The following is a 17,346-nucleotide window of genomic DNA, read 5'->3' as shown; positions in this document are numbered from 1 at the left end:
TGATCCCGGATTATTTCAGTCTGGAATATCAGCATGTTCTTTCCAAGTGAAGCAAATCAATTAGAACAAAGAGAAAGCTCCCCCTCCCTCTTTCTTGAGTATTTCTGAACCAGCATGAATACTGAAAAGCATGACAAAAACTGTTCAGAGAATAATCTTCCAAAGCAGCTCAGGAAACCAGGCTGTGAAAGAAATGAAGCATGAAATAAACTGATAAGGGCATCAATCCAGCAGGAGCAGTGGTACCACAGTAATGAGCTTGGAGGAGAAAGGGTGTGTGTGGGGGTGGCAGAGTTAATTGATACTGAGAAAGATGCTTTTAATGCTCTAAGGTAAAATGGCAACATACCTTCCCAATTTCTCCTCCTTCTGTCCTTAAAAAAGCCTGCCTGAGATCTTATTTTTGTACATTGTATTTGAATGACTTTTCCTAGATGCTGTGGCTTTGGAGCACAACAATATTTTTCTGTCCACAGAGGAAAGAATGAACTTCTGATAGCAAGAGGAAAAAGCATTGTTTGTTTAGGACACACAATAACCTTCAGACACAACAGCACACTTTGTAACCTCATTAAGAAGCCCCCATATCACTTTCTGCCCATGTTATTTCACCACCAGACAATGAACATTTTGTAAATAAGGAAGTACATGGAGCAGGCTTGCTTATTCCTGTTTGAATTACGCCTTTGTGGAACACACTAAATAGCAGAGCTGTTTTCTGTCTGGAAGACACACACTTCCGAAAATCATCATTAACTACTATTTTAAATAATTAAATAATAATAATTAACTCCAGAGTGATGACATACTACCTGGAAAGGACAACACTTCTCTCAGTTATTTTAGGAATGAGCTGTTCATAGTCCACACAATGGAACACCAGTTTTATAGGATTATTCTGCTTGTACATGCAATTACTAAGGAAAGTGAAGACAGGGCAGAGCTGACCTAGATTTTTTATTTAGTAGATGTGCTTTTATTAATTTCTCTGCAGCTTTGATGATCCTCATGAAAGAAGATATTAGAATAAATTACTCCCCTGAAATAGATGCCCCAGTGGTCCCCAAGCCGCATGCAAATGAAGCTGATTAAATACTTGCCCTCCAGATTTCAGATACGGATTTTTGAACACGCTGACACACAATCCTGCACTAAAGAAGCCCTTCCCAATCTATGTTTTGAGTTCCTGTTGAAATTACCATTTTCAAATTTAGGGCAGGTATTTATGACACAAAATTGCATTCCTTTTTATATCCCGAAGCTCTAAAAGCTACAGCTAAACACAGTCACCTACATCTATATTTAGACAGCTGAGTACAAGCAGCTCAAGTTTTCAAAGCTTGATGCTGCCTCAGTCTTTGCAAGCCCAAGGGCACATAAGGTTACCAGGATCTCTGTGAATAATGTCACTACTGACATTTCGGTAGTTCAGTGCTGAATAGTGAATTCAGCCCCTTACTCAAAACGACCAACCTGAAAAATGATCCCTTGCTGGGGCACAGTCAGTAATTAATAACACCTGGAGGTTAAGAAATGAGAAATTTCTACAATGCACCTCTAAAACTGAGCGAAAGAAACACCGACAGACTTTTCTTCCAGGTTACATCTCCCGTGTCATGGTTTGTATGCCGTGCAGGACAAAGGGGTTAAATGTAATCAAGAAGCTAATCCCCCCCAAGAAACATACGTCCCTGACCACGCTAAGAATCACTTTAAAAAGAAATGAGTATGAATGGGGCCAGGAGGAAACTCTCCACTGCCACAAACACGCTGTCTTTCATCCTATAGTGCTGCTCAGCCCCACCAAGCCCAGCCAAAACTTTCACCTGCCACCTCCCAGGGGGTGACAGTGACACACATTCCTCGAGGCCACTTTCCTAGGAGGAAGGACAGGCAGAGAAGAGCCAGCTGGCCTGGATATTACAGACTGTTGCACTTAGCAGAGAGGACAGTAAGAAACACCCATCTCTTACCCCATCGCAGGGACTCGCTAAGGTGCTGGTCACCTGCTCATAGGCAGCCACGGTCTCCGCAGTGCTAGAATGGCTGACAGGCTTTACAAAGAGGAAATCGCTCTGCTCAGACATGGGCGAGAAACAAGAGGTGTAATTCTGTGCCTGGGAGGTCAAACCCACTCCTCCCACGTCCAGGTACTTGATGAAGCCATCTGGCTTCATCTGCCCTCGAAAATGGGAGGCGGGCTTGCGGCCAGTCCCCCGGCAGCAACCCGCCAAGGTCCAGCTGGCACTGCCAGCTCTGAGACACCGGGCAGCCGCGAGAGCAAACATCACACAGGACACGAGGGAGATGGACACCAAGGAGATGATGAGGTAAAGCGTTATGTTGGTATCCTTGGGGGAAGACTGCGGGAGGTCCAAAGACTGGGAGAAGTCCTGCACGCTGTTTTCCTCTGGAGAAATGACTATTACCACGGAGGCCGAGAGGGACGGTGTGCCATTGTCCCTCACTTCGACCACCAGCCTGTGGGAATCTTCTGACTCCCTGAGAGCCTGTGCAAGCCTTATCTCTCCAGAGCGGCGTTCCACTTGGAAAGGCAAAGCCTCAGCCGACTCCTGCAGCTGGTAGGACAGCCAGGCATTATGGCCACTGTCAGCATCAACTGCTACAACTTTGGTGACCAGATAGCCAGGTTCTGCCAAGGCCGGGATGGCCTGGTGGAAGGCAGAGCCCTTGGGGACAGAGGGATAGACAATGTTGGGAGCATTGTCGTTCTCGTCCACAACGAACACATGGACCACAGCAGTGCTACTCAGCGCAGGAGACCCAGCATCCTTCACCTCCACAGGCACCTGGAACACCTTGTCCTGCTCGTAATCCAGAGCTCGTACGGTGTAGATGGTGCCGTTGTCCTGGTCTATTCGGAAGTAGGTTGAGATGGGTACATCCTGTATCCCATTATCCAGGATGGAGTAAGAGAGCTTGGCATTGCTACCCTCATCAGGATCAGATGCTGACACTGAAAAGACAGAAGTTCCAGGAAGGGAGTTTTCCTGAATGTGAGCTGTATCAAAAGGGCTGGAGAAATTCGGCGCGTTATCATTCACGTCAGCAATGCGGAGGTAAAAGGTTTTCTGTGTGGCCCTCTGGGGGGACCCAGAATCCACAGCCCTGACTGTGATGTTGTATCCATCGGCCTTCTCCCGATCAAGGGGACCACTTGTGACCAGTGAGAAATGCTCTTTGTAAGATGACACCAGTTTAAATGGGAGCTCTTTTGCTATCTGCAGATGGACCTGCCCGTTGTCACCGGAATCGCTGTCCCTCACACCAATGAGGGCAATCACAGTGCCTGGGGTTGCATCCTCCTGCACTGGGCTGGAGACAGAGGTCAGCACAATCTCTGGGCTGTTATCATTGATATCAATTAACTCCACTCGCAGGTGACAGTGGCCTTCCATGGCTGGGGATCCCTTGTCCCTGGCTCGAACTGCAATCTCATAAGCACTGGATTCCTCATAATCCAGTGGGGCTTTGGTTCTGATCTCCCCAGTCCGGGGATCTAAGGAGAATAGCTTGGTGAATTTACCAGGTGCATTATTGCTGGTTTTGAATGAATATTCCACATCCCCATTAGGACCTTCATCCAGGTCGGTGACATTCAACTTGGTGACGAGAGTGCCCACTGGCACATTCTCCTCCAGATGTACCTTGGATATGGGTGGGTCACAGACAGGAGGGTTGTCATTTGCATCCAGGATATGGATGGTAACCTTGGCAGTGCCAGATTTCACTGGATTGCCTCCATCCAGGGCTGTCAGTGTTAGATGATGAACAGGCACTTTCTCTCTATCCAATGCTTTTTCAAGTACAATCTCAGGCATTTTAACACCATCTCCTCTCACATTGATGCTCAGGGCAAAATGCTTGCTGGGGCTGAGCTCATAGGTGGAGATGGAGTTGGAGCCCATATCCGGGTCTTCTGCTACCTCCAAGGGTAGCCGAGTCCCAGGGTTGGCTACCTCAGTGATCTCCAGCACCACCTCCGGCTTGGGGAACTGGGGCGCGTTGTCATTCACGTCGAGGATGTCCACCTCAACACGGTGGAGCTGGAGGGGATTCTCCATGACGAGCTGGAGGTGCAGGGAACACGTGGGGCTCTGCCCACACAGTGCCTCCCGGTCCAGTCTGCTGTCGAGGAGCAGCACACCTGCCGCCAGGTCCACCTGGAAGTGCCGCTGCCCACCCTCGCTGAGCAGGCGCAGGTTGCGGGTGGCCAGGCTCCGCACCTCCACCCCTAGGTCCTTGGCCAGGTCGCCCACAGAGAAGCCCGGCTCTCGATCCTCGGGCACGGAGTAGTGAAGCTGGGCGCAGCTGGGAGCCGCCAAGCAGGAGAGAGCTGCGAGCAGCAGCGGGAGCTGCCATGGCAAACTCCGTCCCGCGAGCATCCCGTGCCGGGTGTGCGAACGGAGCAGCGCGGAGCGGAGCGGCGGCGGCTCCGCGCAGCCTCCCCCGCCTCCCCGCCCCCGCTGCCGGCCCCAGCTGCCGGAACCCCAGCACCCCGGGGGCGTCCGAGCGGGCTGTGCAGGGAGGAAGCCGCCGCCGGAGCCGCCGGAGCCGGACAGGGAAGGATGGAGGGGGCGGGGGGGGAACGAGCGCAGCCCGGCCGGATGAACTGCTTCTCGGTACGCAAAGACACACAAAGTCGGCGAGAGGAGGGGATGGACCGAGTGACAGTTTTACGTCTCTCCACAGCCCCCTCCTCCTCCTCCTCCTCCTCCTCCTCCTCCTTTTCCTCTCCCTCCTCCTCCCCTCCTGCTTCTCGCCGCCTTTCCCAAAATACGCACGGCGTAGCCGCCCCCCTTCCCCCGCCACTCCGCCCCCGCAGCGCCGGGAGGGCGCCGGGGACTCCCGGCAGCGGGAACCCCGGTCCGCCCTGCCCGGCTGCTGGCAGCGGGCACCGACCGCAGCCCCCGCCCCAAGCCGGCTGGGGGTGCCGCATTCCGAGACGGTTCGGTGCCGAGCCCCTCACACACACTGAGGCTGCGGTCAGGCTGGAGAACACACTCCCAATCTCACCTCGCTGTACTTGGGAGGATCCGCGGAGGGTTTCACAAACATGAACTCGCTGATATCCGAGACCGGCGAGAAGCAGGAGCGGTAACGCGGGGCGGGGGGAGCTGTTGCTGTCACCTGCACGCCCATCACCGTGTCCCCTTGCTTAGGCTCATAGTGCAAGTGCCCAAAAATGTGGCTGGGAGGGGGCTGAAGCGTGTTCACGCTCTCCACGCAGCAGCCCTGGTTGGCAGGTGCAGAGCCCCGCCGGAGGCACCGTACGCCCAGCGCCGCCAGTCCCACCAGCGAGACGGTGGAGATGAGCACTAGGGATACAATCAGGTAAAGCGTAATAGTGGGCAATCCCCCACCGTCAGCAGCCCGAGCCTCGGAGCCCTGCAGGGCCTCTGGACCCTTCTCCTCCACCAGCACCACCAGCGTGACAGCTGTGGAGAGTGGGGGCTCCCCGGCGTCCCGGACCACCACCAGCAGTTCGTGCGCAGAGGCATCCGTGTCCTGCAGAGCCCGTGTGATTCGGACCTCCCCAGAACGCAGGGCCACGCTGAAAAGCCCCAGGTCTGTGGCTTCCACGAGGTGGTAGGATAGCCAGGCATTGCGCCCCGAGTCCGCATCTATTGCCACCACCTTGGTGATGAGAGCAGGTGGGACGATGGAGGGGGAAATTCGGAACTGAGCAGCAGATTCCCCCCCGGCCTTGGGGAAATGCACCTGTGGGGCATTGTCATTCTGGTCCACTATAAAAACATGAACCAGAGTTCTGTTCCTCAAGGCCGGGGAGCCACCATCAGAGACCTCCACATGGAACTGGAGATAGGTGGTTTGCTCATAGTCAAAAGGGAACTTAGCAGTGACCTGCCCACTCGTGGGATGTATGGAGAGGTAGCGAGTAGGATCCAGGCCTGGATCTGTCCCACCAGCTCGCAGGATGGAGTAGGAGAGGCGGGAATTCTGCTCCGAGTCAGGGTCAGCAGCAGAGACCGTAACCAGCACACTGCCCACTGGGTTGTTTTCTGCCACCAGCACTTCATAGGATGCTTGCTCAAACTGGGGAGCGTTGTCATTGACATCTGTCAGGGTGATTGGCAAGATGGTGTGGCGGGAGAGGGGGGGATTGCCCAGGTCCGAGGCAGAGACGGTGACATTGTAGTAGGCAACAAGCTCCCGGTCCAGACGAGTGCTGGTTAGCAGCGAGTACTGGTGCTCGTAGTCCTTGCGCAGCTGGAAGGGAAGATCCGGAGACACGTGGCACAGGACCTTGCCCTGCTCCCCAGAGTCCCGGTCTCTGACGTGTATCACAGCCACCACTGTGCCCGGCAGCGCATCCTCACTCAGGGAGCTGGAGAAGGAGGTAAGAATGACCTCGGGTGCATTGTCATTCACATCAGTGATTTCCACCACCACGCTGCAGTGCTCCTCCATTGTGGGCGACCCCATGTCCTTGGCTTCCACTTCGATCTCATACACTGTCGCCTCCTCGAAGTCCAGGTTGCCCTGGACACGAATCTCCCCAGTTTGCTCATCGATGGCGAAGATCTGGCGTAAGGCAGCCGAGTTGTGGCTGCTGAGTGAGTAGCGGATGTCTCCGTTGGGTCCTTCATCCACATCGGTGGCGTTTAACTTTACCACGAGGGTGCCCAGCGGTGAGTTCTCCACCAAGCGGGCTCCATATGATGGTCTGTCAAAGACAGGGTGGTTGTCATTGGCATCCAGGACCTGGATAGTGATGCGTATCTTGCTTGATTGTGGGGGAGAGCCCCCGTCTTCAGCAGTCAGGACCAAGTAATGGAAAGCTCTGAATTCCCGGTCCAGGGCCCGCTCCAACACCAGCTCAGGGAACTTCCCACCATCAGTGCGCGCCTTCACGTTGAGATTGAAGTTGTCATTGGCACTCAGGTGATAGGTCTGCAAGGTGTTGGTGCCCACATCAGGGTCCTGGGCAGGCTGGATGGGGAAGCGGGCACCCAGAGACGCCATCTCGTAGATGCGCAGAGACACCTCATCGCTGGGGAACAACGGGGGGTTGTCATTGATATCCAGGATCTCCACCTCAATGCGGTAAAACTCCACTGGGTTCTCGATGGCAAGTTTCAAGTGGAGGAAGCAGCGTGGGTTCTGCCCGCAGAGCTGCTCCCGGTCTATCCGCTCGCTGACCATTATAACACCAGTGTTCACGTTGACAGAGAAGTACTGGGAATCCGAATCGGACAGAACCTGCAGATTAGCTGCCGCCAGCTTCGCCACATCGGTGCCCAGGTCCTTCGCGATATTGCCCACAAAGGCACCCCGGGTGAGCTCCTCCGGGATGCTGTATCGGATCTGAGCGGAGGAGCTGTGCAAGAACAAACAGAAGGAGAAGACACGCGGCAGCCCCAGGGACCGGCGCGCCTGCCCTGCCCTCGGCATCCTTGCCGGGTGGCCGGCCGGGCAGCGATGCCCTCCGCGCCGGGGGCCGCGCTCAGCGCTCGCCGCTCCCATTCATTGTTTGGGGCGGACGCGGCTCGGCGGGGCGGGGGCGCGCCGGGAACCGGCGCAGCCGCGGCGCCATTGGCTGCGGGCGGAGCGCCGCCCTCCAATGGGCGCGCCGCTCTGCCCGGACAGCAACACGGCGGCCAATCACGGCCCGCGCACCGTTGCCGCGCGCCGCGAACCCGCGCGGCGGCTCCGCGCGCTCGGCGGGGCCGCGACCCCGCGGCCGCTCACCTGGGCGCGCTCCCGCGGCCTGCCGAGCCGCTCACCTGGGAGCGCTCCCGCAGCCTGCAGAGCCGCTCACCTGGGCGCGCTCCTGCAGCCGCTCACCTGGGCGCGCTCCTGCAGCCGCTCACCTGGGCGCGCTCCCGCGGCGCGCCTTTGGCCCGCAAGAGAGCCTCAGAGCCGCTCACCTGGGCGCGCTCCCGCAGCGTGCCGCCGGCGGGCAGGAAAGCCCCGCTCTCCCTCGGCAGGGTCGCGGAGGGTGGGCAAGGCCGCAGGAAGGTGAAGTCGCTCCGCTCGGAGCCCGGGGAGAAGCAGGTGCTGTAGCACTGCGACTGGGTGTCGGTGGGTCGCAGCGTGACCTCCATGTACTTGAGAGTGCCGTCGGAGCTGAGCTGGAGCTTGGGGCTGGAGTGCTTGAAGAAGTCCCGGGAGGGCGACTCGCTGAGCCAGCAGCAGCAGTAGGGTGAGACGGCGGCGCGGCCCTTGCGCCGGAGGCACCTGGCGGCCAGGACGGTGACAGTGGCCAGTGCCACCGTGCTAACGGCTGCCAGCGCGATGATCAGGTAGAGGGTCAGGTCCGGCTTCTCCTTGGCACCAGTCAGGAAGTCCTGAGGCTTGTAGCTCTCCTCCGGGGCTGCCTCCTCCAGGGCCAAAGTGATGGTGGCGGTGGTGGAGAGCGGTGGGTCGCCGTTGTCCGTCACCTGGACAACGAGCTGCTGCACTGCCACGTCGGTGTCCTGGAAGGCACGTGCCGTCCGCACCTCCCCGGTGTGCAGAGACATGTGGAACAATGAGGGGTCCGTGGACTGTGGCAACAGCCGGTACGAGAGCCAGGCATTGTACCCAGCATCCGCATCCACTGCTGTCACCTTGGTGACCAGGGAGCCCGGTGGGGCAGACAGTGGGACCCTCTGGGGTGCTGAGACATCGCTGTCACTGGCAGGGTGCAGGATGGTGGGGGGGTGGTCATTCTGGTCCAGCACAAAGATGTAGACAGTAACATTGGCATGGAGCGGGGGGGAACCCGAGTCCCACACGGCCACAGAGACCGGCAGAACCTGCAGCTGCTCAAAGTCAAAGGTACCCTGCGCGTAGAGGTTGCCGTTGTCAGGGTTGATGTGGACGAAGGAAGAGATGGGGGAACCCTGCACTTGGCCACTCTCTATGGAGTAAACAAGCCGGGAATTAACCCCGTCGTCAGGGTCTGAGGCAGAGACAGTGCACAGCAGGGAGCCAGGCGGGTTGTTCTCAGCGAGAAAGGCATCGTAGGAGGGCTGCAAGAAGCGTGGGGGGTTGTCATTCACATCAGATATATTGAGGAGCAGCGTGAGTGTTGTGGTGAGGGCAGGAGACCCACCATCCCGGGCGATAAGCACCACTGCATACTGTGAGGTGGACTCTCGGTCCAGGCTCTCCCGGGTAACCAGGGAGAAGTGGTTCTGAAGGGACCTGATGGCAAAAGGCACATCAGGGGAGATCTGCAAACTCACATCCCCATTGGCCCCTGAGTCTCGGTCCCGGACATTGAAGAGCCCCACGACAGTCTCTGGTGGGGTGTCTTCTGGCACCGGATTCAGCAGGGAGGTGAGCAGCACCTCTGGGGGGTTGTCATTGGCATCCTCCACTTGCACCTGCAGAACACAATTGCCCTCCATCTCTGGGACCCCTCCATCATGGGCTCGTACATAGATCTCATAGAAAGGTGATTCCTCAAAGTCCAGGGCCCCACTCACCCGGACCTCACCGCTGTGAGGATCCAGGGAGAACAGCCTCCGCACCAAGTCCGAGGTGTGAACCCCGAAGGAGTACTGTGTCTCCCCATTGGGACCCTCGTCAGGGTCAGACGCATTGATCCGGAGGAGCACAGCCCCCACAGGTGTGTTTTCCGGGACTTGCACCTTGTATGTGGTGCGGTCACAGGTGGGAGCGTTGTCGTTGACATCCAGGACCAGGACTGTTATCTGTGCTGTGCCAGAGCGGGCTGGGCTTCCCCCGTCCACGGCCGTCAGCACCAGCTGCAGTTCTGGCTGCTCCTCCCGGTCCAGGGCACGCTCCAGCACCAGCTCCGGGAAGAGTTTGCCATCCGGCTGCTGCTTGACGTCCAGGGAAAAGTGGGAGTTCGGGCTCAGCCTGTAGGAGCTCACAGCATTAGTGCCCACATCGGGGTCCTGAGCACTCTCCAGGGGGAAGCGCGAGGCCACCGTGGCAGATTCGGCGATGCGCAGGGTGCGCTGAGCGGTGGGGAAGCTCGGGGAGTTGTCATTCACATCCAGGATCTCCACTTCCAGGCGGAAGAGCTGCAGGGGGTTCTCCGTCAGCACCTGCACCGACAGCATGCAGCTGGCAGCTGCTCCGCACAGACGCTCCCGGTCCAGCCGCTGGCTCACCACCAGCGTGCCGCTGTCCAGGCGCACGGCGAAGTGGCGCGAGCTCTCCTCGGAGCCCAGGCGCACCCTGCGACCTGGCAGCTCCTCCACCTTCAAGCCCAGGTCCCGGGCCATGTTCCCCACCACAGTTCCCACCTCTGACTCCTCAACCACCGAGTAGCGGATCTGCCCGGAGACCCGGCCCCAGCCGCAGAGCAAAAACAAACTCAGTACTTGCCATTTCCAGGCGGGTCGCTGGAGGCTGACACTCTCCATGTCTGTGCGCGGCCGGCCCGGGACGCAGCAGGCACTGAGGAACTGCTATAAAATCCCTGGGTCTCTCTTCCACAGCTTGGAAAACAGCTCCGGGGCTCCGGCAGGCTGCGGCTCCGGCTGTCAGCCTCCGAGCAGAGGGGGTGGGCTGGGGGAGGGGAACTGAATCACAGCCCCAGCGCGGAGGTGGGAGGGAGGGGGGTTGGGGGGAGAAGCAGATTTCCCCCCCTCGCTTCAGATCAGCGCCCAATTGGCCGAGAGCTCCGTCCCCTCTCGGCCGGCAGTGGCTCCGGAGGTGAGGGAAGAAGGGGCCTGAGCCGGCAACAGCGGGGCTGCCACCCCCGGCCTCCCCTCTGCCAGCCTGACTCACTTGCTCTGACAGCTCGCTTTGCGTTCACAGGGAAACTGCACGTCCTGGCAGCTAGGTACAAATCCTCCCTGTGTGCTCCCCCTTCCACAATGGGGGCTTCACATCGTGCCCACACACAAAGGGCAGCTGTCAGGAATGCACGCCAAAGGACTTTTCATGCCTCATGAAAAGGTGCTTGTTAGAGCCCTGAGGTGCCAAGGGCTCTTCTCCCACCCCTTTTCTCCCCCCCCAGCTAATGCTTTGGCTGCTGCCTGCACCCCATCATTACCTCTCTGAGTGAGGCATCACTGGCACCAGTACCACCACAAGCCAGGAGACCTCTCACTGAAACAGGGATGCCCACCCCTGCCAGCCCACCTGAGGGAGTGGGAGGCTAAAGGCAGTAAGACAAAGACAGGTGAGCCATTCAAAGCCAGAGCACAACTGTTCCCAAGCACACCTGACTGGAATCTCTTCCTCACCCTGGAACAAGGAAGAGGTCAGTCTTCACAGTACCCAAATCACTGCAAATAGATAGAGCCAGACAACAGGGCCACTAAAACACCACTGGATCACAACACCAGCTCAGGATGTCAGATTGGGAGGGAGGCCCAAGCCTCCCACCTGGCAGACACACATACTGACATTCTGCAGCAGACACAGTTTTGCAGCCAAGCAATCTGAGGACAAAAGCAGGGGTCTCGGCCTCCCCAGAGGGGAGCAAACAGTAATTGCCTGCTCTCCCTGTCACTGAGGATGATGGCAAGCTGCAGGTTGTTAACTCAGCTCACATCCCTGCAGAAGCCTTGTGCAGTCATAGAATCATAGGATGGCCTGGGTTGGAGGCAACCTGAAAGACCATCTCATTACAACCCCCTGCCATGGACAGGGACACTTTCCACTACATCAGGTTGCTCAGAGCTCTGTCTATCCTGGCCTTAAATACTTCCAGGGGTGGGGCAGCCACAGCTTCTCTTTACAACCTGTGCCAAGGCCTTACCACCCTCCCAGTAAAGAATTTATTCCTAACGTCTAATCTAAACCTACTCTCTGTCAGCTTGAAACCATTCCCTCATGTCCTGTCAGTATATGCTCTTGCAGAAAGTCCCTCTGCACCTTTCTGTCCCTGGTGCACTGAAGGCCACCCTGGCCTCCCTTGGGTGCACACAAACCCTGGGGGTCTGGGGTCCACCTGGGACCCTGCCTGCCCCCACCACCTGGGCACCAAAGGGACCTGAGGGAACAGGTGAGAGAGGCTGGGGAGACCAATGCCCGACACAGTGGACGGTGACAGGGACACCATCCTTCTGGCAAGGACAGACACGGTGGAGGTGCTGCTTTCGAGGGTCCTCCCTCCCCTCTGCAGCACCTCTCTGCCTATTCCAAGAGCCGCGGGGAGGGACCACCCTGCTGCCAGTCAGGGAGGGACACAGCAAAGACTGGCGAGAACACTGCGCGGGTCCCTCCTACTGCCCGCTCCGGAGGAGGGGAGAAGGCTTCCTTAAAGAGCCAGTGCAGCAAAACGCTGCATTGGCTCTTTAAGAAAAGATTCCACGGGGATCTACAGACACCAATAAAGGTATATAGAGACAATACCTGTGTGGACGTACTTATTTTGGGGGTCTATCTGGCAGTGCCACCAGCAAGAAGCTGTCACAGTAACCTTGACTCTGAAATGGGCCCTGTCCCCATCCCAGGCAGGACCCCAGACAGCACAGCTGGGTGACAGACAATGCTGCTGGCAATACAAGGTGCTGTGCCCCTGGCAGTGGGTTTGGTGCTGCTGCAGTGCCTCAGCAGAAGCCCTCTGTGAATTCCACATGGTCTGGGAGAATCCACTCAGTGTCCCAAGATGGCTCAATCACCAAGGAGCTGGAGCAAGGGCTTTGCACAGGGGATTCTGCTGTTGCTTGAGTCTGCCAAAGCCTGGGATAGGGACAGTGACAAGGCAGAAAGGGTATGGGGTGTCTGGGAGGGGTATGGGGTGTCTAGGATGGACAAGGAAATATTCCCCATTCCATAGGGCCAGAGCTCGCTCTATGGAAGGGCTCCAACCCAGACAACCCAGGGATCACCGGAGGTCCTGTAGAGAAGGATCCCTCATGGTAGGACACACCACCTGCTAAAGACAGGGCCAACACCCTCCCCACTGCATCAGTTCTGGGGGCTGGCTGTGCCTGCAGAGCAAAGAGGTGTAAAGCCTGTGCAGTCTTGACAAGGTCTGTTGTCACCACAAATACTGCAAATCCAGGGCTCAGTGCCAGCCCAGCTGATTTCTCACTGCCAGTGCCTTTCCAGTGTAGTACTGGGGAGTATGAGGAAGTCATGGCTAGGGCTCAGGCTTACTGCCTGCCTGGTATCACCTCCTTCCACCCCACTCTCAAACAATTTACTGCCCCCACCCCCAGAGGCATCTTACCAAGATCCTTTGGTTGAGGGGACATCCTTGTCCCCAACCTTAGCACAGCCTGCACAGTGCAGAGGAACACTTGCTCCTGCAGCTGCTGCATCCATTCATTCCTACCTGCCAGAAACCAGAAGTGCTGAGTTTGAACAGTGACGCAAGCAGGGGAAAAAAAAAAAAAAAAAAAGGCATAAAATAATTCTGAGACGTTTCTGCCTCCGTCTGTGATTTGGCCACACTGAGCAGGCGGCACACGCAGCCTCACACCCGTGCACAGCTTCCGCTGCACCTCACTTCCTTCTGCTCTGAGGAACCGGTCGCTCTCACTCACAGCCTCCCAGCAAGGACAAATTACCAGCATCACCCACCTTGGAAACCCGTCAGATCCACCACCCCTTCCCATCCACTGGATCCACTATCTGGCCTCACCACCGAGGACTGAAGCATTCCTGTAATTGAAAGCTTTCAAATTAAGCTGCAGAATTCCCACCAGGGAAGAAGCACAGGAGCTGCCTGCCATGCGCAAATGCCTTCCTGCCTGCAGTTTGCTCAGTCAGGACATCGGACATCACCCAGAGGTACCATATTACAAACCATGCAGAGCTTATAATAAGGTTTCTGAACAACATCTGAGTGGAGGACACACCATCCTGCTCAGAGCCACAGTCCAGCTCAGTGGAGCCCTGCAAGCAACTGGGACAGTCTGCAGTCCCACCCCTCCACCCTGAAGCGAACACCATCACAGAGCTACCATGGAAACGAAACCAGAAGCATCAGGAGTCAAACATGAGGAGCAGCACAGATGGGAGGGATGCTCTGTGGCTTCAATCTGTCACACAGAGGAACCAGCATCATCCTTCAGCTTTGTGTGCTACACTGTGGGCAGTGACACCCGGGTCCCCCACTGGCAGCTGGTGGTTCCCAGCCCCATTTGCACCACCACCTCTTCAGTCCCCACCAGGGCACGACACACAGAGACTGTGTTCCCACCCACTGCAAGTGCTCCTCTCAGCTCTCCTACTGCAAAGAGAAGGAAATACCATCAGCAACAAACTTTGTGCCAAGGATTTACAAGTGATTGCAAGCTGACCTCAGGCTCCACTGGTTACTCACACAAGGCGTACACAAAACTTCATCCAAAAGACGTATGTTTGCCAGCCCGAGCAAACTGACTCACTTGATCCTGCTCAGCACAGTGCAAATGTCATTGACACTCAGGACAGCTCATCTGACTCCAAAGAAGATCTGTTCAGCCACAGCTGACCACTCTTCAGAGGCACGGCGCAACTGGACATCCTTCCCAACCCCAACCCGCTACCAAACGCGTATGGCACAAACAAACCGTGGCACTGCCCGGCGCAGGGACGTGCCAAGGAAGGGGCTACATTACCTCAGCAGGTGCAGGGAGCCGGCTGGCAGTGCCCACGATCTGGTGGTACAGGCCTGGCTCACCGTTCCGTATGGTGCTCTGACGGCTCCCCAAGGGGCTGGAAGTGAAGGGCTTTTTACACAGGAGATCACTCTGGCGAGAATCTGTGGTGAGATAGACCTGGTGGTAGAAGTTGGGTGGCGTGAAGCCACCCCGCACAGCGTCGATGTGGTGGAAGGGCCCTGGTGTCCTGTATGTGGTACTCCTGGAGCTGTTGAACAACTCCTTTGACTGCCTCCACTTGTAGCACTTGAAGATGCCCAGAGACAACATGGTGATGAAGAAGGCTGCTGAGACCAGAATCACAGCCAGGATGAGATAGAAAGTCACGTGTTTCCTGGGATCATTGGCAGGTGCCACATCAGTGAGGTCAGTGAGAACCTCCTTGGCCATCTCGGCCACAGAGATGGAGACAGTGGCAGTGGTGGACAGCACAGGCTCCCCATGGTCTTTCAGCAGGATGACTAATGTGTGCTGGGGAGCGTCGTCCTCGCGGAGCTGGCGGGCCGTGAAGATGTCCCCATTGTGCAGCCCAACTGAGAAGAGGCTGGGGTCAGTGGCCTGCAACAGGGTATAGGAGATCCAGGCATTGTACCCTGCATCTGCATCCACCGCCACCACCTTGGTGACCATGTGCCCCGCAGGAGTGCCGGGGGCCACCACATCGGGATAGGTGGTGGTGCTGTTGGGGTGGGGGTACAGCACAGTTGGGGCATTGTCATTGACGTCAGTGACAAACACACTGACTGAGACATTGGTGGCCAGAGGCGGAAAGCCGCCGTCCTGGACCTGTACCATCATGCTGAACTCCACCTGGTCCTCATGGTCCAGGGAGGTGAGCAGATAGAGGGTGCCGTTCTCCCGGTTGATGGAGAAGAGGTGGCCTACAGTGGGGTCACCCTGCAAAAGGGTATAGGAGAGGTGGGCATTGCGCCCAAGGTCTGGATCTGTGGCGCTGACATTAAGGATGGGAATGCCAGGCATATTGTTCTCCAGAACATACACATCATAGGAGTCCTGGGAAGACTTGGGTGCGTTGTCATTGACATCTGACACCTGCACCAGGATGTGTTTTACTGCTGACAGAGGTGGTGAGCCTGAGTCCCTGGCTGTGATAGTGATGTTATACTCCGATGCCTTTTCCCGGTCCAGAGCTCCTTCTGTTTTAAGTGTGTAGTAATTTTTGAGTGAGGAACTCAGCATGAATGGGATCCCAGGGGAAATGAAGCAGTTCACCTGGCCGTTGTCATGGGAGTCCGAGTCTGTTACACTCAGCAGAGCTACGACTGTCCCTGGAGCTGCATCTTCAGGCACAGGGCTGTACACAGAAGTCACTGTCACCTCTGGAGCATTGTCATTCACATCCACAACTTCCACCAGCACTTTGCAATGAGCCACACCAGGAACGACTCCCTTGTCTTTAGCCTGTAAGTAAATCTCATACAGCTTCGCTTCCTCATAGTCCAGCTGTCCCTTGACCCTCAACTCCCCTGTGGCCGAGTCCAGAGCAAAGAGTTCCCGTACCTTGGCGGGGGTGTGGCTGCTGAAGGAATAGACGATGTCTCCATTGGGCCCATCATCCAGATCATATGCACTGATCCTGGCCACCAGGGTTCCGCTGGGGGTGTTCTCCCTCACACTTGCCTTATAGGTGGACTGGTTGAAGACCGGGGTGTTATCGTTGGCATCTACAACGTCAATGTGGATCTGCACATGGGCCGACCGTGGTGGGCTCCCTCCATCCAGCGCAGTCAAGACCAAATTCAGCTCCCGCTGCTCCTCCCTGTCCAACTCCTTCTCTAGCACCAGTTCCGCGTACTTGCTGCCATCCACCCTCGTCTGCACGTCGAGAGCAAAGTTCGGGTTGGCGCTGAGCTGGTAGGTCTGCAAAGAGTTAATTCCCACATCGGGGTCTTGCGCGCTCTCTAGCGGGAAGCGCGCTCCTGCCGCCACAGACTCACTGATTTCCAGCCTCGCCTGGCTGCTGGGAAAAACCGGATCGTTGTCATTGATGTCCTGGATCTCTACGGTGCCGCTGTACAGCTCCAGTGGGTTTTCCACCACGATCTCAAAGCTGACGGAGCAGGGAGAGAGCGCGCCACAGAGCTCCTCCCGGTCTATCCGCTCGTTCACCAGCAGCGCTCCGCTCGTCAGATCCACCCCGAAGTACTTCTTGTTGCCGCCGGACACCACCCGCAATCGGCGTCCCGGCAGCCGCCCCAGATCCAGCGAGAGGTCGGCTACCACATTCCCCACCGCGGAGCCCCTCCGCGCCTCCTCGGGAATCGCATAGCGAATCGCGGCAGAAACCCAGTCGGAGACGCCGAACAAAAGCAAGAGGCTCAGTACCTGCCCCGTCGTCACCCCGCGGCTCCTTACAGCAACGCCGTTCATCGCACAGGACGGCCGCGCTCTCCGCTTCGCCCCCCCGCCCCGGCTAGAAATCCTCAGCTCTCCCCGTCATGCCGCTGCCCAGCGGCCCCGGGAAGCGGCGGCGGGGAGCCGGGCATTGCTCGGCGGGCTCGGCGGTGACTCACTCCCAGAGTCTCTCTGAGACCGTCTGCGCCTCATCCCGGCTCCGAGCGGGGCCGGGCCGCCAGTTCCCCCCCGCTCCATCATTGGCCGACAGCGGCACACAGAGTCCCGTCCAATAACTGCACAGAGCGCAGGGCTCCAAAGCCCCGCCGCGGGGCCGCCGCCGCCGCCGAGCCTCGCCGGAGGGACAGCGGCGACCCTGGCCCGAGGACAGCGGGGCTGGAGCCGGCAGAACCTGAAGGGAGAGCGCAGCTCTGACGGAACC

General features: G+C 57.5%; 2 protein-coding genes across 5 annotated transcripts in view; both read right to left on the bottom strand.

Moving 5' to 3' along the window:
- The window catches only part of LOC114068935 (protocadherin gamma-B4-like), a 37,057-nt gene extending 19,940 nt beyond the window's left edge, over positions 1-17,117 (bottom strand). Inside the window, exon 1 of one of the 4 annotated variants that reach the window (XM_027905410.1) lies at positions 16,896-17,117. In XM_027905410.1, coding sequence (XP_027761211.1) covers positions 16,896-16,940 — 45 coding nt within the window. In that variant the 5' untranslated portion in view covers positions 16,941-17,117. Of the gene's footprint in view, positions 1-2,798; positions 4,730-5,037; positions 7,584-16,895 lie in introns of those variants that run through there. The other 3 variants (XM_027905407.1, XM_027905406.1, XM_027905409.1) reach the window with 3 other exon arrangements.
- The window catches only part of LOC114068940 (protocadherin gamma-B5-like), a 7,563-nt gene continuing 7,296 nt past the window's right edge, over positions 17,080-17,346 (bottom strand). The window contains exon 4 of the mRNA XM_027905416.1: positions 17,080-17,316. Coding sequence (XP_027761217.1) covers positions 17,080-17,316 — 237 coding nt within the window. The remainder of the gene's footprint in view (positions 17,317-17,346) is intronic.

Source organism: Empidonax traillii, unplaced genomic scaffold (assembly GCF_003031625.1).
Source record: "Empidonax traillii isolate 1590-97213 ecotype Southwest subspecies unplaced genomic scaffold, ASM303162v1 scaffold1152:size184241, whole genome shotgun sequence".
In the NCBI taxonomy this organism is placed as follows: domain Eukaryota; kingdom Metazoa; phylum Chordata; class Aves; order Passeriformes; family Tyrannidae; genus Empidonax; species Empidonax traillii.
This window is presented reverse-complemented; position numbering and strand designations above follow the sequence as displayed.